The sequence below is a fragment of the Macrotis lagotis genome, chromosome 1 (genome assembly GCF_037893015.1).
Source record: "Macrotis lagotis isolate mMagLag1 chromosome 1, bilby.v1.9.chrom.fasta, whole genome shotgun sequence".
Lineage (NCBI taxonomy): Eukaryota > Metazoa > Chordata > Mammalia > Peramelemorphia > Peramelidae > Macrotis > Macrotis lagotis.
Genome location: NC_133658.1, coordinates 521,075,984 through 521,093,716, shown reverse-complemented (window position 1 = coordinate 521,093,716; position 17,733 = coordinate 521,075,984). Strand labels below are relative to the sequence as shown.

Genomic DNA, 17,733 nt, shown 5'->3' with positions numbered 1-17,733 from the left:
TTATATGCTTTGACAGAGAGTCACCAGGGTAGCACATTTCACAGGATGCTCAGCTCCATTGTGGACCATTTCTCCAACTCTTGAGGGGATGTCCAGACAAGCTCTCATATTGTACTGATCAGACCAAAATTGAATCAATCAACCTACTACCCAGACTTTTGTGGCTAATGATCCTATGAAGCCACAGAAATTCAACAATCACAGCAGCAGTGATCTAAATGAATCCTTAGCTGCCTCAAATGAGAGTATATCTTCAGAAAAGGAACTGAGTATCAGTAAATAGAAGTTGATAAAATCATAGCAGAGAGTGACAGGGAGAGTAATGCCCCTGCTAATGTGTCTTTTGGAACCTACAATTGGAGAAAGGACTATTTCACACTATTTCCCTTCCCCCCCACCCACTTTTTCCCTACAGAGCTTACTAGAAACAGCTCCTAAGATAATTTTCTTATCTTTGAAATTTAAAAATAATAAAAATTTTTTCCCTGCTTCCACAAAGGTCTCTGAGAAACAGGAGCATAACCAGGAGATTGAAATAAAGAACCTTTCCATTCTCCAAGACTAAATATGGGATGCTGAGCAAGCAGGATGCCTTTCTGGAACTTTTTTGGGAGATGAGAGAGAAGTTACAGGAGTAGGATTCACATTAACTGGTTCAGGAGTGGCAAGTAGAAACTGTACAAAACAAGGCAAAAAAATTTTCGTTATGGTCCCAGAATCCTCAAAAAGAAATAATTATCAGCTAAGACTGCAGAATTATTTCTTAATTGTACCATTGTATAAATGCCCATCATATTTCTTTAAAATATCATCTTGTTTTGTGTGTGTATGCAAACAGTATACATATGCACATATATTCATATAGGTGTTATATGTATACATATTTTATATTTGAATAGATGAGACAGAGAGAGAGAGAGAGAGAGAGAGAGAGAGAGAGACGGAGCAAGAACAGTTGTTGCCTTTCTCTGTGTCTACAGCACTTAGCAAAATGCCCATAGCATACTAGGGTTTTAAATGCTTGCTGTCATGAATTGATTATGAATCATAGCTAAAGATGGACAGAAGAAACAAGTCCTTATGGGGGCCTGACCTACAGCAGTATTATGAATCATGGAAACTATATAACTTTTCACTAAGGCAAGGAAGAAAACTTCTCGACATTTTATAGATTCAAGTATGAGTCATTTCTGTGTTCTTCCTTGTTTAAATGAAATACATATCTTTTTTGGGGGATGCCTTATAAATCTGAGCATTTATAAGGAGAGCAGATGAGCACTATGAAGACAAGCCCTTATTTGGAGTTCCCAGATATCATTTAGGGAAGGAAAATTGTGACAAAAAAAAAAAAAAAACAACACTGGGCTTCATAAAGTGCCCAGACTCCATGACAGGAGGGATTCTCTTACATAAGGGATTCTCTTCCAAATTATGAACTTGCATTTAGATCTAACCCATTTAGATATAAATTTGAATTCAGTTTGAATATATTGAGGATGGTTGTTTCTTTTTTTTCAAACAGTTTATTTCCTATAAAACTATTAATAATTTTTAATTATTTTATTATTCATTTTAAACTCATATTGAACATGTTATCACATCAAAAGTATAAATGTTATTTTCAGGAAAAAGTTTTATTCAAACCTATGCTATGATAGGATTCAATGGGTTACTGCTGTATAAAAGAAGCAAAATTAAAATTCATTTTATACATATCAGTCCTGCATTTCTCAAATAAAAAATCCAAAGGATTATTTAAGATGAGTTCAAGGTAATCAAAATATTTAGATTAAGTAAGATGTAATTTTTTAAATTACAAAACTAGAAAAGGTTTTAATGAGATAGTGACAATATTTCCTATATAAAAAAATAAGAGTAAACTATATTTAATTTGACAGTAATTATGCTTTAATTAACACTAAAGTATCAGTTGAATAATTTCTAGAAGCAGGAGTATTTATGATCATCAATTGAGAATTAATATGGTTCCCTGGAACAAAAAGTATAAATGCATTTTCCCTTAAATGTGTTAACTATCTATTCTCTGCAAATTCACAACAACAAAAGAAGCCAATCAATACAATATATAAAGTTACTTGCCAGAATATTTTCCTTCTATGACTAACTTTCCATTTTCTCTGTAACCAACTCCATGGAAACACTAGCAATTAAAATTCCATTGCACTGTCATGTAATCTTCTCCACAATTTGTGTGTTTTTTCCTAAAATATCTAAATTGTTATATCTCAACATGTTCTCTGGTTAGTAACATAAACACACTGCAGATGCATCATGGTAAAATATAGTTATATCCCCTCATATTCCAACTTTCTCCATCATAGTTACAAATATCACAGGTCAGCATAAAAAATTTAAATGGAATATTGAGGGGACTTGTGTGGAATCTGAAGATGACACATGGTCAGTAGTTGACACAGAAAAATTTTTCATTATTCAAATCATCATTTCATTATTAACATTGATCAACATATAATCTATGATCAAATAAATTTCACAATAAGATACAGAAATTCCATTCTCTTCTCTGGTATTAAGACATGACCAAAAATTTTTGCAAAGATTTTTAGATTGGGGGGGGGCTCCTTGTCCCTAATTCTCATAGTGTGGAAGGAATAACTTTAATTAAAATATTCAGGATTATACTGCACACCCAGTATTTCCCTACTTCCATGTCTAATATTTGGAATATTCCTCCCAATTTAAATTCTAATTGTCCTTCTAATTCTAAGTTCTAATCCTCTCTCCTATCCCAACCAATCAGAACAATTTTATCTTTCTTGAACCTTGCCTGACGCTTTGTACTTTTCTTATGTTCTGTATATTCCATATTTTAATTATTTAATTATTAAATATTTATGTAGTACCATATTTCTCTTGCTCAACTAAACAGTTTCATAGAAGTGGGATCCATTTGGGTATGGTCTAATAACCAGAACACTGTGTTTTGGTTAGCTAGTAGACACTTAATAAGTGGTTGCTGAATTAATAAATGCTCTGCATTATCATTTGGAAATTGTCTCTTGATTTTCTTTTTGAGAAAATATAAATCATGGAAATATAGTAAAGGGGAAGACAGTAAATAAATTCTTTAATGTTTGGGAACTCTAAGTTTTCATTAAAAAATCAAATTTCTAATGGACAACCTGAAATTCAAAAAGAGTCTAATAATAATTATATGCTTTATAAGATAACATGAAAGACAATGAAAGATCAAATTTTCCCATGAATATTGGTTTGGCCTTTGTTTTTTGTTTTTTTTTTTTTGGTTTTTGCAAAGCAATAGAGTTAAATGACTTGCACCAAGGTCACACAGCTAGGTAATTATTACATGTCTGAGGCCGAATTTGAACTCAGGTCCTACTGACTACAGGGTTGGAGCTCTATCCACGGTGCCACCTAGCTGCCCCTGACCATGAATATTGTTTATGGAGGAAACATTTATGTAGGTTTATGTAGGAATCATTTCATACCTACTTTTCTATGCCACTTGAGTAAATGCTTTTGATAAGAGCTAATTTAATCCACTGTCTGATCATTAATGGGAAACACCCCAGAAGGGACTTATGACACAAAATTTTAGGAGTTTGTCCCTGCAGCATTATACCAAGATCCTTAACAACAAAGTTGTTATGGGATCAATCCCATAAGTTACAAGGGAAAGTTGTAGGCATAACACACAAGGCATACTATACTTGGGTCCTTACTCAAAACCTTTCTAGTTTAGTACAATCTTTAAATATCATGCTCCACTGGCAGACCCTTTAAGAACCAAGCATTATCTCAATGTCAAAATTAACCAAGAGAGTATGACTTTAGGAGAGCCTGTATCTAAAACAAATTTAAAACTCGTGCATTAAAGTTATCCTTCAGTGCCTCAATATGACATAAGATACCCCTAGGTTCTTAAAAATTATATTGAAGGACTTTAAGTTTTCTCATCTTACCAAAATAAACTTGATTTAAAAATAGACAATATGCCCTAAAGATAAATTCTGTGTCTTTTCTGAATACAAAGCTACTTAGTTGACCCTAGAAACCTATGAAGAATGCCACTGAGTCACAAAGGGAGTGCAATGTTCATAAAGGAGTACCCACATCAACGAAATCTCACATAATTGAGGTATTTAAGAATAATCTTCAAAGCCACCCCCTCTTTGCTGACCTCTTAAAGGGATATTTTTTTCCTTAAAATTATAAACTCATTGAAAGTCTGATTAAGTAAAAACCTTAAGTATCACTTAGTCCAACCTCTTACTTTACAGATGATAAAACAGTTGATAGGAAGATCCCAAGGAAAACCTCTGATCAACAATATATTTATTTTGATCTTCATCTGATACAAACCTTCAGTTCTCTCATAATTATCCTATTCCCTTCTCCAATAAATAGCTCATTCCTAAATACTTTTTTATTTTATGCTTCAGAATTTTGTATTAATTTTGCTTATTTGTAGTTTCTCATTATGGATAAAAATTTTACATTCTATGTGTGATATGTTTTTAATAATATTTTCTTATCTCTATCTTCAAAAGGTCTTTCTGAGAATTTTGTCTAATCTTTTGATTCTAATGGGCTGTACATTCTGGTACTGTATGTTAAGTCTGGAGCTTGAAACAGACAAATAAAGTATTAGTGCTGACTGTTTAATTCCTAGCTTGTCATCCCTGATGTCCATTATATGATCAAATGAATAATTGCATTTATTTATATAATTATTCAATTCAGTTCAATTAAAAACTATATATCTATATCTATATATATATATGTGCGTGTGTGTGTATACACACACATATATACATATATATACATATATATATATATATATATATATTCAATACCTACTGCATGAAAAAGCAAAGGATTAGCTCATTTTGATATAGGTGGATTTAAGGGACACAAACAGATGAATAAAACTGCAAAGTTCCATCACAACTGCATCAAATCCTGCCTCTGACACTTACTAGTTTTGTGACCCTGGACATGTTATTTAACATCTCTATAGTTCATTTTTCTTGACTGTAAAATGGAGATGATAATGTCCACCTTGCAGCGTTTTTAGAGACTCAAAGGAGATTATAAAGCATTTGTTCAATTTTAAAGCTCTATATAAATGCTGTTTATTCTCATTCTTAAATAAATACAATGTAAGCATAATGCATTAGAAGTTCAAAATAATGGTAAATAGAAAAAAGTGAGGACACATAATTATCAACTGATAGCTCTCTTTATTAGATCATTAGCATCCAGTGTTACAGTTCAAAAGGGATTAATAGCATCTTTGTGAATAATATTTCAGAGATTCCCCCTCCAAAAATAAAACTTTGGAAAGCACACATATATGATAGTTCTAGGAGATGAGACCATTTAGGCTAACTTCCTCATTTTATAATTGAAGAAATCGAGTCTAAGGGAAATTAAATGACTTGCCTAAAGTCAGACAGATTGGTAATTTCAGAGGCAGGATTTTAACCATAGGCTGTCACTCCAGAGGTAGTGCTTATTGAAAAGTGTAATATCCATTGCTATATGTTTGTATATAGTGACAAATTTTGAATGATTTTGATATATAGATAATAGAAATTTTGTTGGAAAAGAGCCAAGCTTGTCATTTACTCTACCAAATCAAATTTGATTTTTTAATCATATATACACACAGATAAATGTATATATACACACATCCACAGATAAATGATGAACATGAATATCATATAAATGAATATATAAGACAGGAAGATATGTGTTTGTCAAATTTATCTTTTTTGGACAGGGACTCTCTGAAATAAATATTCACAATGATATTATTTTTAATCAATGAGAGTCCATATTCCCTTGATCATGGTATCAACCCCTAAATATATTAATAAGGCTCCCTGTGGTCAGCATGCTGATTTAGCTTTAAGATGCATTATTTCTGTTATATTTTATTTTGTTAAATATTTCCCAGTTATATTTTAATCTGGTTTTGTGGGGAGTCATCAGAAGTGAGGTGTCTTATGACCATGTGTTTGTGTGTTAAAAATTTCTCAATTATAGGATATCATTTGTGAAAGTCTGCTTATTCCATCCCTCATTGAGAATACATGTGCGGGTGATTTTCAAATTTAAAAAATTACAAAGAGGAAAAATAAATATAGAGGTTGGCAGGGGTCAGTGACTTATCGTCGATACTAAAACAAGTTCTGAAATTTTGTGTGAATTTGATATTTTCCTTGTTCAGATAACTTTTGAATCCTTCTGTCAATGCTCTCCTAAGTTTGTCTCCTTCAACAAATGTTGTCCCTAAACATTCTTGGTCAAATTTCAGTAGAGACTCTTCTTGCTTGTATTTGTATTTTCAGACTTTAGCATAGTGGCTTGCATATATTAAATACTCAGATGCTTTGTCAACTAATTAATATTACTCCAGTGAGGCAAATCAAAACATAGCTAGACCTACTCTATCATGTCTTCTCATATAAACATGTTGAGATTTCTTTCAGAAGGTGACCAGTAGATTCTATTTTCTCTTTGCGCTCTAATTCTAATAGGACCATTTGGTCTCATAGGTCTTCACAGTTTTCTGTCATGATCTCTTAAATTGTAATATCCCAGATTGTTTCTGAGCATTGTTTGTAAGTAATTCAATGATTCTTTCTCAACTTAATCTGTTTTCCAAGTCATTTGTTTTTCATAGATTTTTTATTTAATTTTATTTAATTTTTTATTTAATTTTTTCTATTTTTTCAGTCTTTTGAATCAATAAAAATATTTCTTGTTAATACAAAGGATTGCTAACTTCTGTTTGGCCTATTTCAATTTTTTCTTTGTTCCTTTGGTATTATTTATACCATCTATATCAGCACATGTGAGATTGTGAGATATTGTATCCAATAAGGCATTGTTAACTCTGATAATGAAAAACTATCCCCAAAATCTTTACAAATCTTTTCTATCTTTATTTCTTTATTATACTTCTAACTTTCATCCTTACATTACATTGAAACAACCTTAAGTTCAATATTTCTGTATTTTTTGAGATGTTCTGATAATTTTACATTCAAAATCATTTTCTCTTATCTTTCATTCTCTCTGTTTGACAAGCAAGTTAAGCTTAAATTTAGAATTTTTGAATTTTTCTTAGTTGTAAAAATTCATTTACATCGATTAAAATTAAATTAAATTAAAATTCTGATGAAATAATTGTCCTTATTATATTCATAATAAAATTTTTCACCATCAATCATTTGTTTGAATAGATCAGAACTGAATTGTTTCAATTGCACAGAAAATGTTTTTCTCTTGTTATACTTTCTTACAGCTTTGCATTAATTTTCCTCTTTATTCCTATAAATGAATGTCTATATATCCATAGAAAATTGATTCAGAAATTTCTTCCACATCAGTAAGAAATTGTTACTGTGTGTTCAAAATGCAATCAATTTCACATTTGTGGTGTCATTCAGTGTTTATTATATCTAACTATTATTTAGATAAAATTCTATCAATTACTTTTTTCTTAGGAAAAAAAAAATATGTGAGCAAGAAGATTCTGTGTAGTCAATGAGGAGTTGGCCCTCTCATTCCTTTACCTGATCAGTGTTTTTTAATGTATTTCCTGACATTTCCTCCTTTCAACTTTTGTTTTAAAATCATTATCATCAAAGTAATGTAAATTTAATTTGGAAGGTGTTCTCAAGTTCTTTATAGATTTTATCTCTATCTATCCTTTGCACTAGGTATTCGTATTTATATTGTAACTATTTTAATGACAGTACTTTGCAAATATTTGCTATGAACATGCCATGATAAGAAGACTAAATGTCCCATGAAATGCTTTTTGTTCTTGGTTTTAGGCACATGATAAAAATCACCTCTGACAATTGCTATCTTTGCTTCCTCACAGGAGAATATGAGTCATTCTTTCATTTACTTGCAATTTCTTTCTTAAAGTTTTAGTTGGAGTGAAAAATGTTCAATTTAGTTCCTCTAACACTATATCCAATTATTTGTTATAGGACAAGAATCTCACAGTTACAATTTCACCAGCTAAAGCTTATAGACACTTTAAAAACTTTACAATTCTTGGAAACCATTTTTTACCATTCTTCCACTATTGCTGCACAAGGGAGTGGACTATATAATACTGGGTGGCATTTGGTATTTTTCTTTATTCCTTGTTTCAAGGGTTGCTATGGTCATGTTAAGTCAATGTTCACCACTGTGGCAAGCAAAGAACATATATCAGAAAGTAAAGAACTGGAAAAGTCATCAGAGACCATATATAACAGGCTTATTGTATAGATGAGGAAAATGAGACACCTAGGAAAGTAATGTGACTTTACCAAGAGCACATAAATAATAACATAAGTGAGGTTTGGATTTAAGTTTTTTTTACAGTAGAGTATTGTTCTTTCCAGTGATGCTCCAGCTGTTCCCATTGTATCCATTTCCCGAATATAGTGGCCTTTCAGGAGTCTGTAACAACTCAAAAGACCATAACTTAATAAGTCACATAGAAAAGCCTAAGTGGAGGAGAATATATATAGCCTAGATTACTACCTAGATTATGAAATATATTTTGATGGTCAATCTATAGATTTTGCCCATCAACATATGAAGAGAGAGAAAGTGAGAGAGAGAGAGAGAGAGAGAGAGTCAGAGAGAGAGAGACAGAGAGTCAGAGAGAGAAACATTGAAAATTGACGTGTTTCAAAGTTGAAAATAAAGAATAGAAAAATTTCTTTTATTAAATTCAGAGTTGCTTTAATAAACCTGAATGTTACTCAGAAATAAACTCATACCTTTAAATGGTAATATTATGTTGATGGTGTTAAGTAGGCATGTGTCATGCAATACTACAGTCTCTAAAGACTTGGTCCTGCCAAGATGACTGCCAGAATGGGAAATACACTCCTCATATCCACATACTTACTCCAAAAGAAATCTGAAATCCTCACAAGACCAAATAATGATCAAGAAATTCAGTGAAAACTACAGTGATTCCTTCCTCCTTACAATTACACAAAAAGTCAACCAGAAGCCCACAATTGGAAAGAAGCCCTCTTCTAGCAAAGACCATGCCAATACAAGGTAATCTCCTACTGCAACCTGAGTTGGAACATCTGACATACTGAAAGCTTCTATGTTCATGGGCAGAAAGAGAAGGGGGCACACTTGTCTCAGAAAAACCCCAGGTTAGGAAGCTCGAATGCTTCAGGGAATAGTAGAAACTGGTGACCAACAACCAATGATCAGTGCCCAGTATATTGCTACAGTTCTCAATTTTGTTTTCCTTAGATCAGGACAACCCTGGGTCCCTGAGGTCTGGGACACTCTATATGTGCCCTTGCACATGCAGTCCTCTGAAAATTAGTATGAGCCAACAGAAATTAGTAACCCTATAAAATAATAAATATTGTTCTAGTTCAAAAGACTGAAAAAATAGGGAAAAAATTAAGTATCTCATATGAAAAATAAATGGCTTGAAAACAGATTAAAGAGGGAAATTTAAACAATTATTTGATTGTCTGCAAACAATGACAAAAAAGCCAGGATATTATATTTTATGAATTTATGAAAGAAATATTAGAGCAAGAGGTTCTATTAATCCAGAAAGCAAAGGAAAAAAATTAGAGAAAGGATCTACTAGTTCATGTTCCAAAAGTAACTCCAAGATGTTCTTAGTGGAAGACATGGGTAAGAACTACAATAACTATAGAACCAAACCTGGATATGTTGTGATCTCATCACTTGAGGGAGTATCCAGTAGTGGACAAAGTAGTTTAGGGTTTATTATGTAGACCATAGTATGCTAAATTCTGGGGAAACCAATACTTTCTAATGGAGGAGTACCTAACTCTAATAGCAAGTTGATTTGGCTAGAGTGGGAGGGAAGGGATGACAAAGGTCTCCTGAGTAAAGAAAGTCTGGAGAAGAAGGGGACTTGGCTAACCTGTTGAAATAGGTTCTAGGAGGAGCCATCTAATCAGAAGGAGGGGATATTTCCAAGTTGTCATTTTCCAGGGTTTGTGTGTGTTTACAAAACAAACAAGTTTCTGGAGCATGTTAGAAAAAGTCTGGAGCATAGCCTTGAAATCCGTCAATGAAAGCCCTGATTCATTTCAGTATTTTAATATAGTCCAATGTCTCACTAATGCTGTTCACCTGTTTTTGCCTTTGGCTTCATTTTAATTTTGAAAGAAAAAAATAGGAACATACTTAAGACAACAATATTAATAGAAAATCTAGCAAATTAAGATTAGTTATAATACTGTTCTCAGCAGGTAATACTTAACTGCAGGGTAGCTATCACAATTTAAATAAATTCAGACAACCTAGGTGGGCTTACATATTTGATTATTTATTTGAGCATGTAATTGTATTTTTTCAGTATAGCTGGTAACATAATTTAATACATAATTATAATTTACTCCTAACAATGTTCCATGCATTGTTTTTTTATTATTATTGAGTTATAATTTGTAAGCTATTTTAAAATTTGTTGATTGGATTTTTGAATAGTTTTGCAAACAAGAGTACTGTATGAAATCAAAAGTTATGTTTATATATAAAATATTAAACTAAATGCAATTAAAATTTTATTAGTTGATATAATTATATGCTCAGACAACTCTTACTATTCCATTTCATAATCAAAATTGATTTCCTGTGTAAAAAATCAAAGAAAATATAGCTTATTTATTTTTCCAATTTTATCTATATGTAATTGCTGTAGGATTAGTGATTGCTTTATACAGATTGAGATGGTTTCCCTTTAAGAAGATGGAATTGGCTCTTTATGGAATCATCATTGTTTGTCTTCCTTGCAGTCTGAGAAATAAAAAGATGCAGCCTATAGCAAATTAGTATAATAGAATAGAGTGAAATTCTGCTTACCCTCCAGGACTGTGTTTCTAACATAGGGAATCTGGTTTCTCTGTTATATGTAGAAGTGAAAAGAGTAGCACTTTTAAAAAAAATGCCATCTTTCTAACTATTATTATTATTCAAACTTCATGTAGTAGGTACTATCTTCATTCAATCTTGGATAAAGATAAGATCTAATATTTCTATTTATTAATTATATTTTCTTTATCCTTTTTAAATTAGTAAAGTCAAATTTATTGCATTCAGATCTGAGTCTGAATTCCTGAACTGGACCTGGCTTAGGACAGTAATGCAAAAAAGAAATATATACCAAAACCCAGGTAGAATTTAGTCAAACCATTAATTAATATACAATTATTCAAGTGTAGTTTTTCAAATCAGTTAAACTACTAGTTAAAACCAGCCAAATCATAGACTTTTCTGAAGAAGGGAGAGAATAGCAATTGCCAGATAAAGTTTAATATTTTGGAGCTATATTTCCCATAAATATAACTGTATATAAAGACAATTAAATATAACTTCTTACTCTTTCTTTTTAGTGGTCCTTAGTTCAATATAATAACATAAATTTGACCTATAATGGGTTAAAAGATTTTAACTGAGCAAGCTTTCCAGGAATATGCCAAATGTTTTGTTCAATCAGTAGCTTTATTCAGGCTAAAAGCATTGGATAAACGCACAGAATTTTTCATAAGTTTGAGAATTGAGCCATTTATTTTCTGGATAATATAATTCTGTAGGCCAATGATATACCATGCTGATGGAGGAGATAATATTACAAACAATAACAGCATAAAGATTAGCCAGTTACTTAAACTAATGAATTTCAATGGAACCAAGATACTAGGATAAGAAAAAGATACCAAGTAACCACCATCTTTCAGAATTCCATTCAAAAGAAACAGAAAAAAACAGAATTCAATAGGAATTTTTAAAACTTGTTTGGTGTTATATGAACAATTAACTGCAAAATAGCAAAAAATGTATACTTTTCTCTAGGAGGAATGATTTGAAAGTAATGAGACTGAGTAAGCTTGGGAATTTTTTTTTTGAGGAAAATATATATACCTTCCAAACGTCTATGAAACTATGAGAAGTTTAATGATATATATTAAAAGCACCTAGGGGGCACATGCTGAATAAATAAAAGATCTGTAATTTCTTCATAAAATTTGAGAATTTAGAAAGTAAAAGGATTCAAAAATGTTTGCTATTAGGAATTTATTAAGTGAATATTTGCCCATATACAAAACTTTGAGTGCTCTCGATAATTGAGTCAAGGTTATACTAATGAAAGACTCAGCGAAGGAAGAATATAATACAAGAGATAGAAGGGAGAAGAGAAAACAAAATGAAAATTAAAAAAGGAATAGGAAGCAGTAGAAAAAGTAGAAGCTAGGGCAAAAAAGTGTCTTAGAAAGGAGGACAAGAAAGAATCATTGCTGTATGGATCTCAAAGAGATTACCTCTATTCCTCTTCTCAATTAGTACCTTTATCAAAGAATGACTGAGGATCTTAGCTGCTACATGAAGCTCAGGTTAAAATAAAAATCAGTTATTTATATAGGATCTATGTAAAATATTAATCATTTGATTTTCACAACAAAGTAGGGGTGCAAATATTGTCGGATAGGTGCTAGTATTGTTCCATTTTAAAATAGAAGAAAATGAGGCAGGGGTTAAGTGACTTGCCCAAGGTCATCCTCATTATCTGAGGGTATATTTAAACTCAGGTCTTCCTCACTCCAAATGCAGTCTATCCATTGTGCTTTCTAGTTGTCATTTGTTTTGTTTTCTCTCTGAAGATCCCAAACCTAAAGCTAATTTACTGACCTGAACCGCAGCCCTAATTTTAAAACCTAACTTAACAATAGCATTAGCTCTAAAATCTAATTTTTCTACCCAAAGTCTAATTCCCAATAGTAAATCTAATCCAAACTATAACCTTAACCCCAATGGTAATTCCTGAGCTAGCATTGACCCTAACACTAATCCCAACCCTAATCCTAACTCTAACCTAAACCTAACACTATTTTCTAACTCTAATATTAAACCAAATTTCTAAACCTTAATTTAACACTAATTTCCCAATGATAACCCTAACTCTAAACCTAATTCCTTATCTGAAACATAACCTTAATTCTAAATCTAATTTTATAGCAAATTTCTGAAGCCCATCCCTAACCCCCGAATGTGAACTAGAACCCTGATTTCAATAACCCTAACCCAAGTACAAAACCTAATATTAATCCTAACCCTAAAGGCTAACCTAAACAGTAACCTTAACCCAACTCTAATTTCTAACCCTACATGCTAACCCTGACCCAAACCATCAACCTAAATCTATCCCTAATCTACTGACCATAATCCCAACTCTAACCCAAACCCTAAAACCTGATCCTAAGCATAACCCTAACCCTAACCCTAACTTGAACACTTACCTTAACCCAAATATTAAGTCTAAATTTAACAGTAATCCTAATAATGAACCCTAACCTTAATAGCCTAACATTAACCCTAAATTTATCTCTAATTTCTAACCTTAACCCCAACACTAATACTAAACCCTAACCCAAATTTCAAACCCTAACTTTACCCTAAATTTCTGGACCATAACCCTAATTCTCATCCTAATTTCTAGTCTACCCTATTTCTAATCCTAATTTCTGACCCTAACCCTAATTTCCCAAACCCTAACCCATTTTATCATTGAGGAAATTAAGACAAATAGATTAAATTATTTACCTAGGGTCACAAAGCTAGTATGTCTCTTCCTAATTCTAAGCTTGGTGTTCTATCTACTGCATTACCTTGCTGCTATCTCTTCATTTCTCACTAAATCACCTTATCTCTTCCTGCTCCTCCCTAACCTTTTCAACTTCCCCCATCAGATTGAAAGCTTCTTGAGGTCAAAGACTGTCTTACTTTTTCATAAATGAATTTCTTGTGTTTAGGTTTGTGCCTACTAAATACTGAATGGCAACTTTAATACAACAAACACAACAAAAGATCATCAGCTACACAGGGAAAAAAATCATATTTTTCCTCATCTTCACAACTGGCTATATAAGTTGTTCAGGTAAAGATGTCACAGAAAAAATTAAAAATGAAAACTGCAATTTTGTTCTTACCTTATAATTGCTGAATATGATAACACAATACCGCTTATTGAGATCAAATGGGAGAAAATGAAGATATATACTTGAAGTCCCTTTAGCTTCTAAATAGACAGACTGCACCTGACAGAAGAATTCTTTCATGAAACTGCATTTAATAGCTGCCAAAACAAGATTGAAAAGAGGGATTCTATTTTTTACATTTATATATTGCAATTTGTTAAAATAAGGATATTTGAGCCACAATGAAATGACTCCATAAATAAAAGAAGAGGATAGCAGTGGAGGGTAAGAAAACAATTTTCATGGACATGATGGTTCCAAGTTATAATAGATAAAACACACACCTTTCTGTAAATACCCGATAAAAATACAAAAATATAAAATATTTTCTATAACAACTATTATAACAATGACTTCAGAAGTGATCCTGTCTAATACTCTCTTTTTATAAATAAGGAAACTTAAATTGAAAGTAAAGAGACTTGTCAAGAGCATATAGAGCATCAAAAATGGTATTTGAACCAAATGTCACTGTATCATTATACAAAGGTATTTATTTCTAGGTCATAAAGTGGATAGAGTATTAGACCTTGAGTTAGGAAAATTTGAGTTCAAATCCTACCTCAGACAATGAGTAGCTTTATGATCTTGAGAAATTAACCTGTGTTTACCTATTCCCTTAACTATAAAAAGAGGAAAAAAAGCAGCACCTACTTTGTAGGAATACAGTGATAATAAAATGAGATAATATGCTACAGTGCCTAACATATTAAAAGTATTATACAATTATTTTCCTCTCTCCTGCTTCCTGACTCCTACTAAGAAAGGAAACTGTTTGGTTGAAAATTGACAGAAGCATCAAAATAAATCACCAAAGAGCTGTTTAGATCTTTCTAGAGATTTCAGATATATATACATATATATATATATATATATATATATATATATATATATATACATATATATGTTATTTCAACTAGTATTTAAAGATAAGTGATTTCAACTAGTATTTAAGTTTTTCTTGGTTATCCTTTAACCTGTATAAGATCAACATAACATTATTTATTATATGTGATAATATAAGTACAGTAGAGCTTAGATTTTTAAAAAATGTGAAAATTCATTTTTGAAAATGATGATAAATATTCAGTTAACTAAAGTTTTCACTTTAGCAAATAATCCTTTTCAAAAGGATTCATAAAAATTCCCTTAATAGAAAAAATGCATAGGTATATTTGAAATATGAATTTATTTTTAGATGTATTTCCAGTATTTCCAAATATGTCTACTAAATTACATAAAGTATATAGGTTCCCTCTACCTTCCTAACTTTAATTGACCTAAATTTCTATTATTTATTTATAGGGTTACACCAATCTACAATGAGCAAAAATAAAAATTGAACTTGTAGTCAATAGTAATACTTTTGACTTTTTTCTGTGCTTATGAGTAAAAAGGGGAAAATATTTCAAAAGGTAAAAGGATGAAAAGGTTACACCCCAACCTTAACCACCAATAGATGATAGAGTTTTATTTTTGTGATGGTACACTCCCTTTAAAAATCCTTCTCCCTCTTTGAAACTGTAACTTCTTGAATATTTTTTAAATCTTGAAAAAGATTTTAAAATATTGTCAAATTTTAGCAGATATATATATATATCTGCTAAAATTTGACAATATTTTAAAATCTTTTTATATATATATATGTAGTCTACATATATATATATATATATATATATATATATATATATATATATATATGTAGTCTCAACTAGTCAAGTTCCGAGTCTTTGAAGAGACTTATTAGTGGCTACCAGTGAATATTCCTTTTAGCCATAATGATTCATAAAGATTCAGAAAATGTGGGAGATGGCACCAAAGAAGCTATCTGGTATAATCCATACTTGCATCCATTATGACATTCACGATAAGGTGTAATCCAACCTAGGTCTAAAATTCTTATTGAATGAAAAGCTAGTAGTCAGTATAAAATGACTGGGAGTACACTGTTAACTATATGAACAAAATTATAAAACTTTTATATAAATAAAATCAGGTTTAAATAATTAGAGAAATACTCTTAGTTCATAGATAGGCAAGGCTAAAATGACAAAAATGAAAATTTGACTAAACTAATTTATTTATTCAATACCATATCAAATTACCAAAAATTATTTTACTAATAAGAAAAATAATAACAAAATTCAGTTGGAAGAATATAAAGGTCAAGGATATCAAAGGAACTAATGAAATATAAAGAGAGTTAACAAAACCAGATCTTAGAGCATTATCTATATCTACATCTATATCTTAAACTTAGGTAGTAATTATCAAAACTGTCTACTACTACTACTATCTAATAGGATAGGTGAAATAGAGCAAACATACAATACAGAGCAGCAAATGATTACTGTAATGTTGAATTTGACAAATGAACAGAATTAAATTTTGGGGATAAGAACACCTAATTTGGTATAAAAAGTTGTTGGGAAAGCTGAAAATCCATTTGACAGAAATGAGGCATAGACCAATATGTTTCACCATTTACTACGATAAGGTCAAAATATACAGATGATCTGGATCTAAAGGGAGATATCAGAAGAAAATTAGAACATGAAACATATTACCTATCAGACTTAATGGAGAGATGATTTATAAATAAACAAGAGATAGAGGGTTAGGGTGAGGTATAAAATAGACTATTTTGATGACATTAAATTTAAAAAGTTTTGCACAAATAAAACCAATGTAATAAGAAAAGAAATAGAAAAATCAGAAAAAAAATTTGAATGGTTCTCAGCTAAAGGTCTCAAATATATTACAAATATATAAAGAATTTTGACAAATGCATAAGAATATATGCCATTCAATTGAATCAAATGGATTAGTAGGCAATTTTATGATAAAAAATCAAAACAATTTATAATAATATGAAAAAATGTTCTCAATAATTATTGACTAGAGAAAAAACAACTTTGAAATATCATTTTTATCTACCAGATTGGCTAAAATGACAGGTGAGGAAAGCAAAAAATGTCACAGGGAATATAAAAAATTAGGACACTAAGTCATTGATGGTAGAACTATAAACTGATGCAACTATTTTGGAGAGTAATCTGGAATTATGGCCTGAGAGTTATTAAACAGTCTATAGCCTTTGACCCAACAATTATACTGCTAGGTCTATTTACTAAGATGATTAGGGGAAAAAAATAGAAATTGCAGGGATACTTATTATTTGGAGAATGCTTAAACAATTTGTGGTTTAAGATAATGATGGAATACACTGTGCTATAAGAAATGATGACCTTGTTTATTTTAGGAAAGCATGGAACAATTTTTCATGAAAAAAATAAAGAGGGAAAAGAGTAGAACCAAAGGAACATTGTATGCAATAATAGTGATACTGTTTTAAGTACAACTTTGAGTGAATAAATCATTTTGACTATAATCAGTAACAAAATTAACTACAAAGGACAAATGAAAGAAAGAGAAAAACCAATAAACAGAAGCATGTATGTATGGTATATGTCTACACATGCCCACACACACACATACACACATTTCATCATAGTCATTTCTAGGATGGGGGGAGGAAAAATGTAAAAAGTGTACAACAGAGAAAAAAATTTAGAAGGAAGCATAGAAAGCAGTATATCTTTCAAAACTATGAATAGAATATTATAAAAAAACCTTGAGACACTTAAAATTATTAATTGTGTAAAAT

At 31.0% G+C, this 17,733-nt stretch overlaps 1 protein-coding gene across 1 annotated transcript in view; it reads right to left on the bottom strand.

Moving 5' to 3' along the window:
* The window catches only part of CFAP47 (cilia and flagella associated protein 47), a 931,170-nt gene that overhangs the window by 570,670 nt on the left and 342,767 nt on the right, over positions 1-17,733 (bottom strand). Inside the window, exon 37 of the mRNA XM_074210630.1 lies at positions 14,019-14,164. Coding sequence (XP_074066731.1) covers positions 14,019-14,164 — 146 coding nt within the window. The remainder of the gene's footprint in view (positions 1-14,018; positions 14,165-17,733) is intronic.